This window comes from Aphidius gifuensis, linkage group LG2 (genome assembly GCF_014905175.1).
Source record: "Aphidius gifuensis isolate YNYX2018 linkage group LG2, ASM1490517v1, whole genome shotgun sequence".
Lineage (NCBI taxonomy): Eukaryota > Metazoa > Arthropoda > Insecta > Hymenoptera > Braconidae > Aphidius > Aphidius gifuensis.
The window spans coordinates 8,089,975-8,109,992 of NC_057789.1; the positions used below are offsets into that span (position 1 = coordinate 8,089,975).

Here is a 20,018-nt window from a genome sequence, read left to right on the forward strand (position 1 = left end):
TAAAAAAACAACACTTACAAAGATAATTTGTATCCAGATTTTTTTATTTTTATTTAAAAATTAAATAACTTTTCAAGTTCCTTTTAAATCGTAAATAACTGAATGAATGAAGTTCAACTCTTATGTTGTCACAAGTATACATAAACGATGAATATAAATTAAAAGAAAAAAAAAAAAAAAACACTAATCTAATCTCTCAAGTATACTACCAATCCAAACACATTTTTTTTTTTTTTTTTTATTCTTTGAGTTATGTCTACTGAATCGAGTGCAAAATCAAGTGATAAATGATCAGTTTAATCTAAATACTTTTACTTTATAAATTTGTGTAATACATGATTTATTAATTAATTTTTTTTTTCTATCAATGATTTTTTCTTTGATATTATAAATTTACATAAATTAAAAAATAAAAAATGACTGTTTATTAAACATGTATATTATTATTAAATAATAATAACATCAATTGAATAATTAAAATAATTATTGGATATATTTATTGAAATAGTCTAGGCTCAATTAAAATCAGGTATAACATCTCCAGGTATTATTGATGATGACCTTGGTCTTATAGAATTTGTTTGATTTTTTCTTAAACTAATATTACTATTATTATTGTTATTATTATTATTATTATTTTGTAAATTATTATAATCATTCCATGATTGAGTTTTACCAGATCCAAATATGATAAATATTAAATTACCAATAAAATAAACAGCAGCAGTAGCATAAAATACAGTACGCCATTGATTAATATCCGTCTGTAATTAAAAATAAATAAATTATATTTATTATTATTGTTATTAATGTTTTTAATTAAAAAATTAAAAAACTTACTTGATCTGTTACAATGTAACTGACAATAATTGGTGCTGCAATTGCAATAAATGATGCAAAAAAATTGGTAATTGACATTAAAAGACCAGCGTAATTTGGACTAAGATCCATATGGTTAATTTGAAAACCACATAGTGTACCAGAATTAAGACCAACAGCAACAACAAGAATACCAACTGGTAATGTTTTATCTGTTGGTGTTATTAGGGCTAATGCAATAAGTGCAATACCTGGTCCCCAATGACCAATTGTATTGCTTACTTTTCTTGTTACACCATGTGGTACACCTTTTTTGATACTCCAATCAGATAATAAACTCATTGGTACTGTTAATATCAACATGGCAATATATGGATATGAAGAACTTAATCCATTCTATTTGAAAAAAATATTATTTATTAATTAATTTATTATTAGTATTAATTAATGATTAATATTTATACATACTTCTTTTATTGAAAGTTTAAGTACACCACTTAGGTATGCTGGTATTTGAGTTAAAAGCATCCAGTAACCCCAATTTTGACCACAATGAACAACACTTAAAGCCCAAAATGGTACTGATTCTAGTATTGCTTTCCATGGTGTTTTTCTATTCTAATAAATTGGAAATTTTTTAATTTAAAAAAAGCTATTAATTAATAAGAGAAAAAATTAACAAACCTTTTTATTTGGTGTTGTAATGGGTTTTTCTAAATCACGATAAACACCAAGACTACTTTCGATATATTTCTTTTCTCCTTTGCTAATACTACAACATGTTTTTTTGCTTGATGAAGATGGTGAATCAGAGCCAATTATTAAAAATATTATTGACCATATTATTGCAGCTGTTCCCCAAAAATAAAATACAAATCTCCAACCAGCAATATCAATGAGATATCCAGATGCAAGATAAGCAATTATTGTACCAAATTGTGCACCAGAATAAGTACCACTGCCTGTATCAATAAACAACAAATGATTAATAATAAATATTATATAAAATATGATAAGTATATATTATATAAATTTAAAATATAATATTACAAAGTTTTCCACGTTCATTTGGTGGTACCCATTTTGATAAAAGTGTATGAACACATGGTAATAAAGCTGCTTGACTAAGACCCATTATTATTCTACAAGCACATAGTGTCATCCAACCACCAAGGTCATATGCAAGAGGACACAATAAACCAGATATTCCATTTATCAATATACCTAAACCAAGTACCATTTTTGCACTCCATTTTCTACCCATATATCCTGAGGGTATTTGCATCAGTGTATATCCCCAAAAAAATGATGATAATATTGTACCACTTGCTTCCAATTTATTTCCCTATTATTTTTTTCAAAACGACAAATTAAAGTATTAATAAAATTAATCAATTATCATTGCTATTAGTAGTCTTAATCTTGTAATTTTTTTTTTCTCTCTTTTTAATAATTGGACATGACATGATGGGACAATAACAATTATTATATTATAGACGACAAATTACTCAACTTACATGCGCTGATAAATAATAATAATAATAATTTGTTTGTAATAATTTTTACCGCAATTTTCGTCGTAAAAAGAAATGATAACAAAAATATTTTTTTTTTATTTTTTTTCTTTCAATAAAATATAATTATATTATTGAAAAGGAAAAAAAATTCCACTGTACAATTATTCAATAATTATCAGTGTAATTATTTGAAAAAAAAAAAAATAAAATTGATAGCACAATATTAATCAAAATAATGATAATGATAAAAAGAAAAAAAAAAATTAATAATTGTATAAAAATAAAATAAAAAACTTGCTGTTTCAATTGATTCATCTTGCATTGCAACAATAGCAATGGACATGCATATTCGATTTGTGTATGCAATGGAAATTCCTAAAAAAAATAGTAGACATTGCCAGTGTCTAGTGCCCAAACCTAATTAAGAAAAAAATAAAATTTTTAATTAAATAAACTTCACAAAGTAAATTGTCGATATTTAAAAATACACCAATATTAAGTTCAAGGTTTAATTTCTTATATATCAATTTTATCAAATATTTTTTAATCGTTTTTTTTTTTATACAGCAACAACAAATAATTTTACGATGTCGACGAATATAATCATTGACCTCGATTAGTTGTTTTATATACAAAATAAATTTTCGTCCATCAGGTATCACAAGTATCAAAGGTGATTGTATATTTTTATTATTATTTTATAACAATCATTAAAATTCAATCAAATAAAACGAGTAATCGCAACCACGTTTATAAATTTTTAATTTTATTAAAAAAGTAAAGAAAAGTTATTATTTAAAATATATAATTTATAAATTAATCATAAAAATATTTATTAACAATGTTAAATATGTATATATTTAATTTATTACCTTTTGAAACTTGTAAAACTTGATCAACTTGAGCTATCATTGCTCGTCAATGTTGTCGTTATGTATCTATATTTATTTGACAACTGACCAGTGACCACCAAGTGTTATTTAACTGGCATTATAATATTATTATATATTATCTTAATGCCTTGTATACCATGATAAATTTTATATACATATATAAATTTATATTATTATATTCTTTAACTAGTGATAAAAAAAAATTTACCACTCTTTTATAATCCAGATTGCTGCGGTATTGTTGTTAATTGTATAACAACGACATTTATATAAATTTATTTTATTCATTTTTTATAATAAAAAAAAAATTGACAAACCTGTTTTACATACAGATAATTTAACAAGATATTTTACTATCACATAATGATTACGACAATAATAATAATATCAATTAATTTTGTTTTATTTAATTTTAATAAAAAAAATTTCGTATTTTATTCAATTCATAATTAAAATAATATAAAATAATATTTTTTTTTTCATAATAATATTAATATTTATTTAATTAATTAATTGTTGATGTTTAATTTAATTGTAGTATTTAAATAATTTGAAAATTTAGCGCCAAAAGTAACCTAGCTTTACGTGAAATTAAATCTTGTTTTTCATTGGTCGACTAATGGAAAGGTACAATGAACCAATAAGCTGATAAAAAAATAAAAAATAAAGCTGTGTATGTGTTATTTTTTTCCTCAACGAGTCGTCAAAATTATAATGAGTTAATTTAATAATTATATAAATAAATAAATTTATTAAAAAATACAGAAATAATAATCATGGGTAAAGATAACGAGGTGGATTCATCGAAAAAACGTAAAAAAACAAGTTTAAGTGGTGGTAATAATGGAACTTTTAAAGACTCTACTGATATGTACAAGGTTAGTTTTATAGTTTACTTAATTATTATTATTATTATATTATAAATAAATAAATACAAAAAAACAGAAAAATAGTAAAGTGTTTTAGAAATGATTTTTTGTATATTTTATAGTTTTCGAATGTTTTTTTTTCTGAATTTTTTATGAATGAAAAAATATTGGTAATTAATTAATTAATTGTTTATAATAATATTACCTTTTTTGTAGGCAATAATAACATTTGAAGAAGAGGAAGCAATGGCCCGTTCATCAGAAGCTGATTCAGTTAATTTTTTTTCTTCTTGTAACATGATACGAGAATCAATGGAAAAAATTTCTAAACTGAAATCAAATGATGATGATCCAAGTGTTGGTATCTTTTTTAATATTATATTATCTTTCTTACAGTATTGTCAATATTTGTATATGAATTAAATTTTTTTTTTTTATTATTAATATATATGTATGTGTATGTTTAAATAATAACGAAATAAAAAATAACAGGCAAAGGATGAGATACGTGAATTGCAAATACAAATATCATTGGAATTTATTGAGCTTAAAAAACTCAATAGAATGGAAAAATTTCGTACTAAATATGCAAGAGATTTATTGTCAAATGCCAAGAGTGGTGTTGATAGTCGTCATCTACAATTGCAAAATTTACTATACGAAGTAATGCATTCAAAAAAAGAAGTAATTAAATGTCTACAATTTAAGTAAGTTGTCTTGTTTTATCAAATGATAAGATTTAATATTTATGTCACTTGTTAAGTACCAACATTAATGATAATTTTAATAATAATAAAATCATTAAATTATTATTTTTTTTTATATTTTTAATATAGATCCAAAGATGAACTCATTGAACTTGTATCAGAGGATGAATTTTACAATGAAGCACCAGAGTCCATATCTCGTCCGGTTATTATTATTTTTATTATTAATTTTATTTGAGTTGAAAAAAAAAAGAAGATATTTTGATATGATAATATTTAATTATTTCAGTCAATTACAAAAAATAATGATCATCAACTTCGTTTGGCTCGTCTTGAGTGGGAATTAACACAGAGAAAACAGCTATCATTATTGTGTGATGAATTAACTGAAAGTAAAAAAGGTGTTGGTTTAAATATTGAATTAAAACAATTTCGTTTGGATAATTTAGCACCACAATTACGTACAATACTTGATGCTAGTAAACCATTACAAGATAGTTTAGGTATTGGTATTGATAAAATACATGATGAACATAAAAAAGCAAGTTTATTACCAGTATCATTGTATGTATTATATTCAAAAACAACAGCATATCGTGATGCATATGATATAGAATTAAATGTAAATGTTAATGGTGATGAAGATGAAGCTAAAAGAATTAATAATCAAGATGGTATACAAGATTCTGATTCTGATTCTGATAATCCAACATTAGAAGGTGCTATTGATGAAACAATTGTACATAAAAAACGTCATCATCGTATATCAAAAGAAGCTAGAATTGAAGAAAAAAAAATGAAAATATTACAACGTCATCCATTGAGTGTTGATATTATTATTTATATTAAAAATGATATTAAATTAACATTACGTTTTTATTATATGATGTTATTAAAAATAATAACAGTTGAATCACATTTAGAAACAGTTATTAATAAAATTAATGATACTGATGATATTAATAATACAAATAATATATTATCATCTGAATCAATTTTACGTTCATTATATGATAATGATATGGGTATTGAATCACCAAATCCAGCAAATAATTATCATTTATCAAAATATAATTTTGGTAAATTTACAACACTTGGTATTGGTATGCCATATAAATGGGCACAAAATATGGCTGGTTTAAATTTTATAACACAAAATATTAAAAATTATAATAATAAAATAACAACAGCAAATAAATTGGCTCATTATAGTGTTGAAAATGTTATTAAAGAAATTAAAAAACGTATTAAATCACGTATAGAACTTTACAATGAAATTCGACAACTTGAAAAAGGAAATTTTATAAATTCAACTGTACAATTAATGCCACAAAAAATAACAACATATCTTTATAAATTTACATCATTAAAAGATCATGTTATTGATGACAATGCTGATGATGATGATGATAATAATGAAGAATCATCAGTTAATATGCATTATGAAGCAGTATTACGACATGGAAATAGTAAGTTATTTATTTTACTATATTTTGTATGATCAATGAATTGATAATTAATTAATTTTTTATATTTTAGATGAAATGATTGCTCGTATTACAATTAAACCAGATTATCCAAAAGTCATTCCAGTATTTAAATTAAAAATAAATTCAGAAGTATCTGGTGGTGTTGATGATGTTATTCGTGATATTGAAAGAGAAGTTAATGTCATGTGGGATACAACTGATACAACATCAACAACAACACCACCAACACCACCAACAACTATATCAAGTCAAATTCAACGTTTATGTGCTTGTTTTGATATTTATCTTGAAACTGAAAATATTGTAACACGTGAAAAAATATTTTTTCATCCAGTTAAAGGTAGAAGTCGTGCAAGACCATACAAATATTTGTCAATTGGAGGTGGTATATTTACACAACGTTAATTTTTAAACGAATATTTATAAAATAAATAAACAATAATTTCATAAATAATATAAAAACATGTTTTTTTTTCATTTCTTTAAATATCAATTGTTATTTTTGTTATTTTTCCTACTGTCATAATATAATTTTTTAATGACATACGTAATTTTTTATTTTCAATTATTAAATTTTTTTTTTCATCATTATAAATTATATTTTCAACTTTAATATTATTATATTTTTCCCAAAAATTTTCCAATTTATCATATGGATTTATATGCTTTAAATTTTCATATGTTACAACATCTTTATCATCATCATAATCATCATTTAATAAATCATATTTTTTAATTGTCGCTAATAAATTTGGTTCAGCTAAATTTGTACAAATTTTAAATAACGTTATTATTAATGTAATTTTATTTTTAATATTTTTTAATTTACTTATTGCATTACCACTAATGACTGTTAGCTTTTTCAATTTAATTTCATGTATTTTTTGATTTATTTGTATATCATTTTTTAGTATTTTAATATTTTCATTTAAATTTTGATATTTATTATTGAGATTTTTTATTATTTCACCTGTATTTTCATTAAATTCAATTTGTTTATTTTTGATCTTTTCAATTGATAATTCAAGTTGTGATTCGTATTTTTTTAATTGTAATGTTTCTATTTTGTGTTTATCATCTGATTCTTTTAGAATATCATATTGTTTTTTTTTTAAACTCGTTTGTTTTTGATAATCTGTTATTGTTTCAATTAATAATGACCAAAGTTTGCTTATTTTATTACCAAGTTGTTGATTAACATTGTCAATTGTTTCTTCCATCTGTAAATTAAAAAAATTATATTTATTTGCAATAAACAATATCTTCATAATTATTATTAATAAACAAAATATAATTTACTGTATGCTGAATATAATATGTATTCATTGAATTTCTTGAATATGTATTTGATAATTTTTTTTCAATTAAAAATGATTGAGCATAAATAATACTTTTAAAATTCCAACATTCTTTTTCAAGTTTATTTTTAATTATAATCATTTCATTTAAATCATTTAATTGTATATTTATTATTGATTTTTTATAATCATCATGTATTTTATTTAAATATTCAACATGTTGTAAAATTAATTTATCAATAATTTTCATATGTGATTCTTGAAGTTTATTATGATCTAAATTTGCATTTATTAATTCAACATTTAAATTATCAATTTGTTCATTTTTTAATTTAATTTTTCTATCAAAATTTGACCAAAGATATTTTATCTCATCATCAAGTTCTTTACATTTTATTTGTCGTAAATTAAAACGCCATTGTTCATTTATTTTTGCTGTATTTAAACGTGAAAATGCTTCTTCACGTTTTAATTTATTCTGTAAATATTAATACAAACAATTAATTAATAAAATAACAATATTAATAATACAAATTACCTTTGTAAATATAGAAATTAATTGTTGTTTTCTACGTTTAGCTTCTAGCTCAATTTCAGCACGATGTTGAAGATATCGTAATTTTTCTTCTTCATTCATTCGTGTTAGTTTTGATCCTTTACCTTTTTTTTTCTTTGCTGGCATTTTTTAATTATTTAATAACAATTTTAATATCAATTATCAATTGTCAATTTAATGTAGGATAGATAACAGGTAAATAAGTAAACAAATTGGGTGGATACATGGTTTCTATGACAAACAATTATTTTATTTATCAAATGGTGTATAAAAAATATTATTATTATTCATGTTATTTCGATTTTAATGTTGATTTCAATGGCAAGTATATTTTATTTATTAAATATATTAATTATTTTTAGTCATTGGAATTAAACTTTGTGTACGTCGCATTCTAGCATGACGTTTATCTTGTTGTTGTTGTTGTTCGATAGTTGATGTTGTTGGTATATTTTGTAAATTAAAAATATAATTATGTTGTATTTTTTTTCTAGCTAAATCAAGTTCATTATCAAGTTTATCACGTTCATATTCAAGTTGTGCTAATCTTTTTTTAGCATCATTTAATTGTTTATCATTATCAGCTTGTTTATTTTCATATTCACGTGTTTTTAATTTTTCAATTTCAAGTAATTTTTGTTGTTGATATTGTAATTTTTCAAGTTGTTCAAGTTTTTCCCATTCTTCAGTAAGTACACGTGCTTGTAATGCTCTAACAATTTCTTCATCTTTTAATGCTTGTTTTTCTTCAACAAGTAAAATTTCTAAATTTTTTCTTATTATTTCAAGTTCTTTAACACGTTCATGTTCTTCACGTGTTATTTCTTCAAGTTTAGATGTTTTTATTTCAGCAGCAATTCTTGCTTGTCTTTCATAATTTAATTCATGTGTTATATCAGTTTGTTGTTTTTTAATAGCTAATCTTAATGATTTACGTTTATTAACAATTGTTCTTTGATATGTTATTTTTTCATTAGCATATTGTATTGCTATTTTAAGTGCAGCTAACCATTGTAAACGTCCTTTATGATCATCAGCAATTAAATCAATATTTTTATGTTCTGGTGTACTTAATACAAATCTACAACCAACTGTTGATGTTGATGTCGATGATGATAAATGTGATGTTGTTAATGCAATATCTGCCCAACAATTTAAATTTAAATTTATAATACCAGATGGTTCTTTTTGTTGTAGATCTTTGTAGTACAATAATTCACCAGGTTTTAATACAAACCAAAAATATTTAAATGTCGGTAATATAAAACCTTTTTTCATTAAATATCCTTTTTTTAATACATCCTCAATATATATTTGATATAAATCTTGTATTGATTCAGTTATTGCAATATTATTTATTTCATTATTATCACCACAATATTTTGATTCAAGTACTGCTAAAAATGTTGAAAATTTAAATGTACCACCAATTGATGATGATAATAATGTAAAATCAACTGAATCCCATTCAAGACCAACTGATGAAACAATATGTGATGCTATTTTAGCAACTTCATCACTGTGCATTGTCACTATTATCATCATTACAATATCATCATCATCATTACCATCATCATCATCATTATTTAATGTAATTGTTTTTTGAATTGATTGAATTTCACCCAATAAACAAAATATACGAAATAATTTATACACACAATCATCATTGAATATTGGATTTTGACGTTCAACAAACATTTTTCTACATAATATCCAGCATATATCTTCAATTTTATTTTCATATAAACGACATGTTTTAGCTGGTGTTGAATCAGTTATTGTTGAAAATATCTATTTAATAAAAAACAGACAAAAAGATGAAATTATAAATTATCATATTGATATTATTATGGTCATTTTAACTTACTTCTTTTTGTAAATATAATATGTATTGTTTAAATGTTAGATATGATGTACTTTTATAATGATCAAGACCTTTTTCAACTCCATAAAGATCCATAATTGTTCCAATGTTTGCTGTTAAAACCTGACAAAATATAATTTTTTAAAACAATAAAAACACCACACCCGAAGATATCAAATTACCTTGAGTTTTGATTTAGCCACAACATCCTTTTGTTGATCAACTTTCAATGCATTAAATGCATGCCAAATACTATTACTCAAATTTTTTAATAATAATTGGCTCATTTCTAATGAAATAAAACAAACAAATACAACAAATGATGAATAATGCAACAGGTTGTTGGGTTTTTACTCTTTTTTTTTTTGCTGTGTAATACTGTACAATTTGTACTATATGGTCAGTTGTAACTGTTGTTATTATTATTATGTTTATGAGTCATGTTGAATCACTACTATCATCATAATTTTTCTCATGTCATTGGTTGTAACAGCAGCAGCAACAGCAACGAGAGAGAGATTGTTGGTTGGAGGACATATATGTGTGTGTTTAGTTAAATAAATGTAATCTCTATTTAATATGACAAACTATTGTTTATTTATTTATTTTTTTGATACAAAAAAACGAAACGATGAATAAGAGATAATATCATTGAATACATTTGGTAACTTGGAATATATAAAAAGATGATTAATATTTTAATTTTAACATTAGAAAAATATTGAATAAGTATTAAAAATAATTCCTGAGCAAATTATTAAGAAAAAAAAAAATTATGAAAATTGAAAAATTAGGTAGTTTAAGATAATAATAATCAAATAATAAAACAAAATTAAACGTAATAATATTTTAATGATGAATGTTTTTTGTATTTTTAATAATTATATTTGAATTTCATTCTTACGAGATATTGTGCCTTGACCTGGGCAACATCGTATACAATATATTCATTGTAAAGTAATGATGATTGATCAGGCAATTGGGCTGGTACACCAGGACCATATGGTACTTCAACACCATCTTTAGTTTTGTAAATTTTAGTTGGATCTGGAAGTGTTTGTCCCATACCAAATGTTGAATGTTTACCAACTGGTAATTTTTCAACATATTCAGCAGCCAAACGTTCATACATATTACCAAGTGCAACTTCACAAAGCATCAATAAACCAGTTGAATTTTGACTTGATGTACAACAATAATTTGCTGATTTTGATACCATATCAGCAAAATAAATACCTTTACCAAACATATAACCAGTAACTGGTGCTTCTGGTGGTGCAATACGTAAACCTTGTGATAATATACCAGCAAAATTTGTTGTTCTTGAACCATGCCATAATAATTTACGATTATGTAATTTTTTAAATGGTTTAAATCTTTTTTCTTCACCTTGTCGTTTAATAACAAATACATCTTCAATTTCAAGTTTATATTGTGAATGTGTTGATGCATGTGTATTTTTAGTATAATCTTGTATAACTTTATATTCTTCACTATCTTTATCAAGTACATCAATATCTGTATTTAATTGTTGATAATGTGTATCAATTGGATTTGCATTTGAATCTGTTTTAATATTCAATAAATTATATGCAATTTCCATTTCAATAAGTGAATCAAGCATTTCAGATTTACTTTTTATAATAACTTCATTATCAAGTATTGGTGGATCAGCAATACCAAATGAATGTGGTACAAGTGTATAAAAACGATTTGATGCATCAATTAAATTCATTCTTTCACTACCAGGTGATGCTTTATTTTTAATAATAAGATTTTGTAACTCAGTCAATACACTGTATGCTTGTTGTAGCTGTTTTTTTGATAATTTACCCAATGGCATTTTTTCAGTATCAAGCTCATACTCAGCCATGACTTTCTTCATAATATCAACATTAAATATTAAACGTATTAATTCTTGTACTGGTTTTTTCAATTTACTTTCAATATTTGAATCAAATTTACCCAAGTTTTCATCTTCATCAGCATTATCAACATCAATTGGATACATCATTTTTGGTTTTTTAACAAATTCTTTACGATTCATCCAATGATTACCAGATTTTTCCAAATATAAACGTTCAAATTCTTTTATTGCTTCATCAAGTGACATACCATCGCATTTTTTACCACCAATTGTTGTACCAATACGTCCCCAACTTCTGAATAACCAGTATCTCTGTGATTTATCATCTTTTAATAATTGTAATTTATAATATTTATTTGTACCAGATTGTATGTCAGTAAGACCAAGTATTGCATTATAAACATCATCTTTATTTTGATAAATATGTGCAGTATCATCAAGACCACTCTCTGGATCAACAGCACCAGCGCCCTTAATCTTAAGCTTTATTTTACCAGCTGATTTTTCATAAACACTTTTACCACCTGCACTACGTGATGATGTTGATTTAGCCATTGTAACAGCAATACGTTTTGATGGATCACTTCCCCATCCACAAATTGTTTTTTTTGTTAACAATGAAATTGGTGTATCATTATAATCTTTAGCTTCATCAATAAAATCATCACTGATAACTTGTATATCCATAGCTTCTGCATCTTTTATTGCTTTTCCACCTTTATCAAACATTTCTTTAGTTGCTATAACAGCAGCAATACTTTCATGTAATCTAGTAGAAACAGTACCACCAAGTAACATAATTTTTTTCTTCATTTCTTCTTTATCAGTTTTACCTTTTACATGTAGTGTAAATTGCATACCTTTTAGGGGTAATGTTTTTTTTATTTTAGGACCATCAACATCACTTTCTTCTTTTTTAACAGATGCCAGGGATTTTGTACTAAGTGTTTGTTTAAATATTCTCTTTTCAATTTTTGGTTTATATGTTGATAAAAATTCAATACTCTCTTTCATGTAACTTGGTACTTTGAATTTTTTCTTTGGTGGATCAATATTAACATTTTCACATTTTGTCCATTCAGTTAAATCACCAGTACATTTGTATCCAATACCAGATTTATATTTTAAATTACCATTACATTTATCACATGGTAATGGTACACCAAAACACATCAAATCAGCTAATTTTTCAATGATACGTGAATTTCCTTCTGGTACAGTTTGATTATTAGCATCAAGTAAATTTGTTAATTCTTTTTTTGTTAATGTTGCCAATTGATCTTTTAATTTAAACAATTCTTCATTTTGTTTTTTCATTAATTTTTCATCTGCATTTGTATCAGGATCAATTTTAATTTTTTTAGCTGATGATGCATCTAATTCATTTTTAATTTTTGGTAATTTTGTTTTTATTGTTTTTTTATCATCTTTATTTAGAGTTTTAAAGCCAGGTAATACATCACCAGAATCATAAAAATCAAATGATTTACGAAGCTCAACAAAACAATCAACATGATGCCATGCTTCAACACCATTTAATTTTTGTCCCATTTCTGAATCATAATCTTTCTTTGATATTCTAATGTCATCTTTAAGAATTGGTGCTTCACATCCTTTGCATGTTGAACGATCTGTTTTTGCATATCCAATTGAATAATCACGATATACTTCAGCATTTGGACGTTTACGTCCTTTTTTGGCACCATCAGTTGTTGATGAACCACCACCACCAGCATTATCAATTTTTTCTCTAATCATTTGTTGATCATCCCAACGAAGATTATCAAAATTTTCAATATCACCTGTTGTTGTTGGTTTGGCTTTCATAAAAAAGCATGAATCATGGAACCAGTTGGTCATGAAACCATCATGAAATGGACTCTGTGTTTAAGGACAACAAAAAAACAAAGTCAATAAACATTTAATATATTCAAATAAGTCAAGATATTACTGTTTTAAAATGTGATAATACTGATGATAATTACCTGTACAACTTTTGCAATACGCAATACGTCTTGGGCAATCTTTTGTTTGCATGCCTTGCATGATGCTCTTCCCGTCTTAGCATATTCAGCTAAAAATGGCAAACGAGTACTCGACATTTTCTTATAAATATTTAAACAACACAATTATTATTTAATACTTTTGTTATGGCAATTATTTTTATACGTATAATTTTAATTTTGTCTTGTTTATTAGAAACAGTCAGAAAAAATTTCTCCTTTCTTTGATGAATATAATGGAAATGGCGTCGATGAAAAAAACCGGTAAAATTGTAAAAAAAAAAAATATAAAATAATAATAAACAATGCGCCATGTTAGTTTGGTAACAACGACATCAACTTTATCATATCATTTTTTAGGCGCCAAATAGCGCAATATATAGAACTTTTATTTAAATAATAATTATAATTTATTTTATTTTAAAATATTTATATTATTAAAAATAGTAATAAAAATAATTGAAATATTTTAATTTAATTTGTTTAATAAATAATCTTGATGTTTAACTTTTAAAAGAAAAAAAAAAAGAAAAAAGTTATTCATTAATTATTAAATTACTTTTAAAAAAATATGATTAAAATTAAAACAATTACAACTAGTTGTTGTATTAAATAACAAACGAAATTTATCTTCATCATATTGTCAACAATTGCCATTATCAACACATAAATTTCTCCATAATAAACATGATTTATTAATAAAATTTCCATGTAATATTGGTCCAGGTATCAATGCAAGTAATGATGACATACTTTTATCTTTTTTTCTTTTATCAACACAATAATTATTCATCAATTAATTAAGAATTCCTTGAGTTGCTTATATTAAATTACAAATCATTATTTAAATCATAAATACATGGATTTGTAAAATTCTCTTTACATGGACAAACTGTTACACTATCATGGCAATTATTAATTATTGATTAATTTTTATAATTTTTTTGCAATTATAAATCTAAACAGCTACAATTATCATAAGATTTTGTATCATAAAAATTTTTACAACCAGCATTAAATAAAAGACCAGATTAAAATATGGAATTTTTTTTTTTTATTTAAACACCTTAATAATTATTAGTACATTTTAATATTTATCTAAAAATATTATTTAAAATAATTTCTCAGTCATTGAAGTGTCAACACTTGACATTATAAAAAATTTTAAAAAATTAGCTGAATGACTTTTTTTTTTCTTGAATCTTTTTTCTTTTTTTTAAAAAAAATATTTTTATGATTATTTCAAGAAGATTATTTATAATTTTTTTATATTATTTATATTATTTATAATATAAAATATTATTTTTTTCATTTTATTCTATATTAGAAATTTCTATATTATTTTTTTCTTTTTTTTTTTTTTTATATTTTTGATAATTTCAAGAAGCTCATTTATAATTATTTTATATTATTAATAATAAACAATATAAAATATAATTTTCATTTTATTCTACATTAAAAATTTTTATATTAGTTATTTATTTTTTTTATCTTGAATCTTTTTTCTTTTTTTAAAATATTTTTGATCATTTCAAGAAGCTCATTTATAATTCTTTTATATTATTTAAATTATTAATAATATAAAATATAATTTTTTTCATTTTATTCTACATTAGAAATTTCAATTTATTAATATTGTCAGCTTGAATCTCTTTTCTTTTTCCTTTTATATATTTGATTATTTCAAGAAGCTCATTTATAATTAATTTATATAATTAATAATTGATAAATTATGATATCAAATCAATTATAAATCAATGATAATATAAAATATAATTTTTTTTCTATTCTCCATCAGAAATTTCTATATTATTTATTATAAATGCGTTTTTCTTTCGAGAATATGAGCCTTGTACAACTACTAATTGTTCTTCTTTGAATTGATTTTCATTTTTGGTTTGATTTTTAAATTCCAAATATATTTCATCATCATTATTATCACCAGCTAAGATTTCTTTAATGAAACCATCCTTTGATGTATAAATACGTTTGATTGAACAAACAAATTCTGTAAATAAATAAATAAATAATTAAAAATTATATAATTAAAAAAAATAAAATAATTGACTTACCAATGAGTTTATTATCAGTTATTTCAACTTCTTTTATTGATAATACTCTGGGAACATCTTTGTCTTCTTCCATCCGGTGCAGCTGAACAAAATAGCTAGTTTTTTCAATTTTCAATGTAGAATAATCCATAAATATAATTTCAGCTGTTTTTTTGTTGTAATAGTCATAAAATTTATTTTGATTATTAATCATGTTAAATATCCTGCCACCATCTACGGTAATCACCTTTAAAAATTTTTAAATAATAAAATATAATGCCAACAATAATAATAAAATAAATAATATAATATAGTTACCATGTTAACATTTAATTCTCTTGAATAACGCCACGCATCATCATCGAAAAATGTAACTCTTATTGAACCGCCTTTGCGATTTGATAATAGTACAGTAAAACATGTGATCTTTTTTTTAGCATATTGATGATAAAAACGTTTTATACAATATGCTGCAGAAATTACACCAGTTACCTTTTTGACCCGATCGTTATGTGCATAATTATCTATTTCTTCTGTCGATGTAAAATCAGGTATAACGTCAGTTTCATTGGCTAAAGAAAAAAATAAATATTGCATTATAAAATTACAAATATAAATACGTAATTAATAATTATAAATTACAGTAATAATTTTTATTAGAGAAAACTTTTATGCAGCCTACTAGAAACAGTACCACCAAGTAACATAATTTTATTTCTATCAGTTTTACTTTTTCTATTTATTACAAATTGCATACCTTTTAATGCCAATGTTTCTTTTACTTCAGGTCCATCAACATCACCTTCTTCTTTTTGAACAGATGCCAAAGATTTTGTACTGAATGTTTGTTTAAATATTCTCTTTTTAATTTTTGGTTTATATGTTGTTAAAAATATATTATCCTTTTTCATATGACTTGGTACTTTAAATTTTTTCTTTGGTGGATCAATATTAACATTTTCACATTTTGTCCATTCATCTAAATCACCTGTGCACTTGTATCCAACACCAGATTTATATTTTAAATTACCATTACATTTATCACATGGTGATGGTACACCAAAACACATCAAATCAGCTAAATTTTCAATGATACGTGAATTTTCTTCTGGTACAGTTTGATCATTAGCATTGAGTAAACTTATTAATTGACTTTTTGATAATATTGTCAAGTGATCTTTTAAATCAAACAATTCTTTATCTTGTTTTTTCATTAATTTATCATCTTCATTTGTATTAAGTTCAATTTTAAATTTTTTAGGTGATGGTCGTGCATCTTTTGGTAATTTTGTTTTTATTGTTTTTTTATCTTCTTTATTTGGAATTTTAAAGCTAGACATAGCAGAATCAAATTCACGTATATCACGAAGTCTAACAAAACAATCACCACGGTGTCCATTATCATCATCATCATCATCATCATCATCGTCATCATCATCGTCATCATCATCATCATCATCGTTATTAGGACGTTTTGGTCCTTTTTTAGTGCCTGTAATTGTTGATGAATCTGCACCACCTTGACATCAATACATGTTGAATTAAAGAATTATACTTGTCAATTATTAATTAAATATTTTTAATTAAATATCAACAACAACTCACCAGCATTATCAATTTGTTCTCGTATTTTTTGTTGATCATCCAAACGAAGAGCATCAAAATTTTTAATTTCCTCAATTGATTTTGGTTTAACTCTCGTAAAAAAACATATAACATGAAACCAATTGGTTGTTATAAAATCCTCATGAAATGGACTCTGTTTAACAATAAAAAAAAATAACAATTAATAAATATTTAGTGTTGTTAGATAAGTTACTCATTTATATTACTAATTAAAAAATTATTAATATTGATAATAATTACCTGTACAACTTTGGCAATACGAAGTAAATCTTGAGCAATTTTTTGCTTGCATGCTGTGCATGATGCTCTACCATTTTTAGCATATTCAGCTAAAAATGGTAAACAAGTACTTGACATGTTTTTATAAATATTTAAACAACACAATTGTTATTTAATATTTTCGTTGTGGAGATTTTTTTGACAAGTATTATTTTAATTTGGTCTTGATATGATAAGAATAGATTAGATAAAACTTTGTGGCTTTCTTTTGATGAATGTGATTCAACGTCTAGGAAAAAAAAACCGTTAAAACTGTAAAAAATAATTGATTCTATTCGCCATATTAGTTAGATAACAACGACAACGACTTTATCCTAATTTTTTATATTTATTTTTTTTTTTAAAACACACGAATCGTAATTGATAGTAATTAATTTTTGAAATATTTATATTATAAATGTTTAAAAAATATATAAATTTATCATAAAAAAATTAATGAAAGATATTTGAATTGAAAGAAACAACCATTGTATTTATACAAAATACATATATTTTTTTTAAATTAATAAATCAACAAAATATTTTATTTATAAATTAAATAAATTTATAAATAATAAAAAAAAAAAGAACATTTTGAATACAATAATTCAAGAGTTATATATATATTAATAATTTTTAATAATTATTATTGAAAAATTAAATTATTAATTTTATTTTACAAACATTAAAATAATCTCTAAATACAGAATAATAAAATTGAAAATTAAATTATTACAATTCAATTTGCAATGTATATGACCAAATATTTTGAATAAAATTATTAAAAATAAAATATATTTTATATTGTTATTAATAATATTTATTCATTAAAAAAAACTATAAATAAATATTTGAAATAAAATATTATTATATTATATATTTATTTTATTAATTAATTGTTAAAATATTTATAAAATAAAAAAAATACATATAAAACTGTGTTTGTAAAATTGTTATTGATATGTAAATAATAAAGTATTCCAGTAGCCAAAATTGGATCGCTTTTTTTTAAATTTCCGAAATCATTTGATCTGAATATTTTATGATTTTTAAAAAAATGAATAGACCAATTTTTCCTTTAACTTTTAATTTTTTTAACAACATAATATACATTGAATTTATTGATGAAAAAAAAATTCTTCTGATTACACTAATCTAAGAGTTATGCAGTATATACACATCAATGAAATAATATTTAAAACATCTATTAAATATTTTTCAAGTTAACAAATGTGAGTTTACTTTTATTTTTGTTTGTTTACTATACTTATAATTTTCAACCCACTTACTTATCAATTTTGTCACTCACTTTTTCATTAACCAACGCAGTATGAATATTATCAATTTATTTCTTTCTTTTGAATTTTACAATATATTTAAAAATTTATATATTTGTTTTTTATCTATCGATTTTATTAATTGACTAGTTAATTGATTTGGCTTCGCTCGGAATTATTTTCACGACGAGATGTTATATTTGTTGTTATCATTTGTTTAAAAAAAAATAAAGGCTCGCTAGCTCCAGATAATATTTATATTCCAAACTTATATAATAATTTAAATGAAATTTTTCTTTTTAATTTTTTCGAATAAAATAATATAAGATATAACGATCTACTTAGACTCAAACAAACTAAATGATTTTGATTTAAATATTTTCAATAATTTACTGAAACTCAAAAAGCTCCATATTAACAACAACAATCTAACAACATATTCGAAAAATATATTAAAGAATAGGAATAATTTGCAGATTTTTGAGTTGTTATTATAAACACGATAAAATCCTATTGAAAGCGGCTTCAAAACTATATATGTTCACTTTAGTTTATAATTAATAAAAAGCTATATTTAAATATAATATTTGATTTGTAAATTATAAATGTAAAAATTATTATAAATTAAGTACGTTCTCTTAATTGTCGTTTATATGCACTGAGAAAAAAAAAAAGAACTTAGGACAAAAGAACTATTGAAAAAACAAATGTAATTCAAAGTCATATTGATTTAAAAACTCATACAGCTGTATCATCAGCACTTGAAAATTATGAAATTGACCTGAACAGGACCATAACACGCATATTAGAGCTTGCAGAAAATTCTGCCTCTTATCTTATTGGATAAAAGAAAATATTGAAATTATTTTACAATCTATTGAATTATTTAAAACTATATCAGCTTTAATTTTTAAATTTAAAAC

General features: G+C 23.2%; 6 protein-coding genes across 9 annotated transcripts; 1 reads left to right on the forward strand and 5 right to left on the reverse strand.

Annotated features, from left to right (window-relative positions):
• Positions 1–69: 69 nt before the first annotated feature.
• Positions 70–4,394, reverse strand: LOC122848943 (putative inorganic phosphate cotransporter). 3 transcript variants are annotated; one of them, XM_044147405.1, is made up of 7 exons: positions 3,209–3,412; positions 2,635–2,753; positions 1,870–2,164; positions 1,504–1,781; positions 1,288–1,437; positions 841–1,215; positions 70–764 (listed from the first exon to the last, which is right to left on the reverse strand). In XM_044147405.1, the coding sequence occupies exons 1-7, from the start codon at positions 3,246–3,248 to the stop codon at positions 516–518; spliced, it is 1,506 nt and encodes a 501-aa protein (XP_044003340.1). In that variant the 5' UTR covers positions 3,249–3,412; the 3' UTR covers positions 70–515. The 3 variants fall into 3 exon arrangements, with proteins under 3 accessions (XP_044003340.1, XP_044003341.1, XP_044003343.1); XM_044147406.1 differs by lacking the exons at positions 2,635–2,753; positions 3,209–3,412 and adding an exon at positions 4,304–4,394; XM_044147408.1 differs by lacking the exon at positions 2,635–2,753 and having other exon boundaries at positions 3,209–3,411.
• Positions 2,653–7,272, forward strand: LOC122848941 (THO complex subunit 5 homolog). Of its 2 annotated transcripts, XM_044147403.1 has the most exons (8): positions 2,653–2,842; positions 2,904–3,009; positions 3,768–4,107; positions 4,315–4,455; positions 4,591–4,805; positions 4,935–5,010; positions 5,095–6,274; positions 6,345–6,737. In XM_044147403.1, the coding sequence occupies exons 3-8, from the start codon at positions 4,006–4,008 to the stop codon at positions 6,698–6,700; spliced, it is 2,070 nt and encodes a 689-aa protein (XP_044003338.1). In that variant the 5' UTR covers positions 2,653–2,842; positions 2,904–3,009; positions 3,768–4,005; the 3' UTR covers positions 6,701–6,737. The 2 variants fall into 2 exon arrangements, with proteins under 2 accessions (XP_044003338.1, XP_044003337.1); XM_044147402.1 differs by lacking the exon at positions 2,653–2,842 and having other exon boundaries at positions 2,972–3,009; positions 6,345–7,272.
• LOC122849458 (dynein regulatory complex subunit 2) lies at positions 7,015–8,279 on the reverse strand (the record flags this gene model as incomplete). The annotated part of the gene is made up of 5 exons (XM_044148158.1): positions 8,132–8,279; positions 7,712–8,071; positions 7,595–7,648; positions 7,273–7,515; positions 7,015–7,083 (listed from the first exon to the last, which is right to left on the reverse strand). Coding segments are annotated over exons 1-5 (870 nt in total), but the record flags the coding sequence as incomplete, so codon positions are not given.
• Positions 8,280–8,341: 62 nt separating this feature from the next.
• Positions 8,342–10,425, reverse strand: LOC122848942 (differentially expressed in FDCP 6 homolog). The gene is made up of 3 exons (XM_044147404.1): positions 10,196–10,425; positions 10,017–10,136; positions 8,342–9,940 (listed from the first exon to the last, which is right to left on the reverse strand). The coding sequence occupies exons 1-3, from the start codon at positions 10,298–10,300 to the stop codon at positions 8,498–8,500; spliced, it is 1,668 nt and encodes a 555-aa protein (XP_044003339.1). The 5' UTR covers positions 10,301–10,425; the 3' UTR covers positions 8,342–8,497.
• Positions 10,426–10,809: 384 nt separating this feature from the next.
• On the reverse strand, positions 10,810–14,137 carry LOC122848944 (poly [ADP-ribose] polymerase). Its single transcript, XM_044147409.1, has 2 exons — positions 13,866–14,137; positions 10,810–13,761 (listed from the first exon to the last, which is right to left on the reverse strand). The coding sequence occupies exons 1-2, from the start codon at positions 13,980–13,982 to the stop codon at positions 10,888–10,890; spliced, it is 2,991 nt and encodes a 996-aa protein (XP_044003344.1). The 5' UTR covers positions 13,983–14,137; the 3' UTR covers positions 10,810–10,887.
• Positions 14,138–15,667: 1,530 nt separating this feature from the next.
• On the reverse strand, positions 15,668–18,045 carry LOC122849459 (poly [ADP-ribose] polymerase-like). The gene is made up of 6 exons (XM_044148159.1): positions 17,801–18,045; positions 17,540–17,693; positions 16,692–17,453; positions 16,253–16,506; positions 15,956–16,181; positions 15,668–15,891 (listed from the first exon to the last, which is right to left on the reverse strand). The coding sequence occupies exons 1-6, from the start codon at positions 17,915–17,917 to the stop codon at positions 15,668–15,670; spliced, it is 1,737 nt and encodes a 578-aa protein (XP_044004094.1). The 5' UTR covers positions 17,918–18,045.
• Positions 18,046–20,018: the final 1,973 nt, after the last annotated feature.

Excerpts from the sequence above, each read along its gene's own strand:
- LOC122848943 (XM_044147405.1), bottom strand. The coding sequence starts at position 3,248 with ATGATAGCTCAAGTTGATCAAGTTTTACAAGTTTCAAAAG. Across the intron at positions 2,754-3,208 it reads AGTTTTACAAGTTTCAAAAG|GTTTGGGCACTAGACACTGG; the intron begins GTAATAAATTAA and ends TTTCTTAATTAG. Across the intron at positions 1,782-1,869 it reads AAATGAACGTGGAAAACTTT|GCAGTGGTACTTATTCTGGT; the intron begins GTAATATTATAT and ends TTATTGATACAG.
- LOC122848942 (XM_044147404.1), bottom strand. The coding sequence starts at position 10,300 with ATGAGCCAATTATTATTAAAAAATTTGAGTAATAGTATTTGGCATGCA. Across the intron at positions 10,137-10,195 it reads TGGCTAAATCAAAACTCAAG|GTTTTAACAGCAAACATTGG; the intron begins GTAATTTGATAT and ends ATATTTTGTCAG. Across the intron at positions 9,941-10,016 it reads TATTATATTTACAAAAAGAA|ATATTTTCAACAATAACTGA; the intron begins GTAAGTTAAAAT and ends TTTATTAAATAG.
- LOC122849459 (XM_044148159.1), bottom strand. The coding sequence starts at position 17,917 with ATGTCAAGTACTTGTTTACCATTTTTAGCTGAATATGCTAAAAATGGT. Across the intron at positions 17,454-17,539 it reads AGAACAAATTGATAATGCTG|GTGGTGCAGATTCATCAACA; the intron begins GTGAGTTGTTGT and ends ATTGATGTCAAG. Across the intron at positions 16,507-16,691 it reads AGAAACATTGGCATTAAAAG|CCAATGAAACTGACGTTATA; the intron begins GTATGCAATTTG and ends TTTTTTCTTTAG.
- LOC122848941 (XM_044147403.1), top strand. The coding sequence starts at position 4,006 with ATGGGTAAAGATAACGAGGTGGATTCATCGAAAAAACGTAAAAAAACA. Across the intron at positions 4,806-4,934 it reads ATTAAATGTCTACAATTTAA|ATCCAAAGATGAACTCATTG; the intron begins GTAAGTTGTCTT and ends TTTTTAATATAG. Across the intron at positions 5,011-5,094 it reads CAGAGTCCATATCTCGTCCG|TCAATTACAAAAAATAATGA; the intron begins GTTATTATTATT and ends TAATTATTTCAG.
- LOC122848944 (XM_044147409.1), bottom strand. The coding sequence starts at position 13,982 with ATGTCGAGTACTCGTTTGCCATTTTTAGCTGAATATGCTAAGACGGGA. Across the intron at positions 13,762-13,865 it reads GTATTGCAAAAGTTGTACAG|AGTCCATTTCATGATGGTTT; the intron begins GTAATTATCATC and ends CCTTAAACACAG.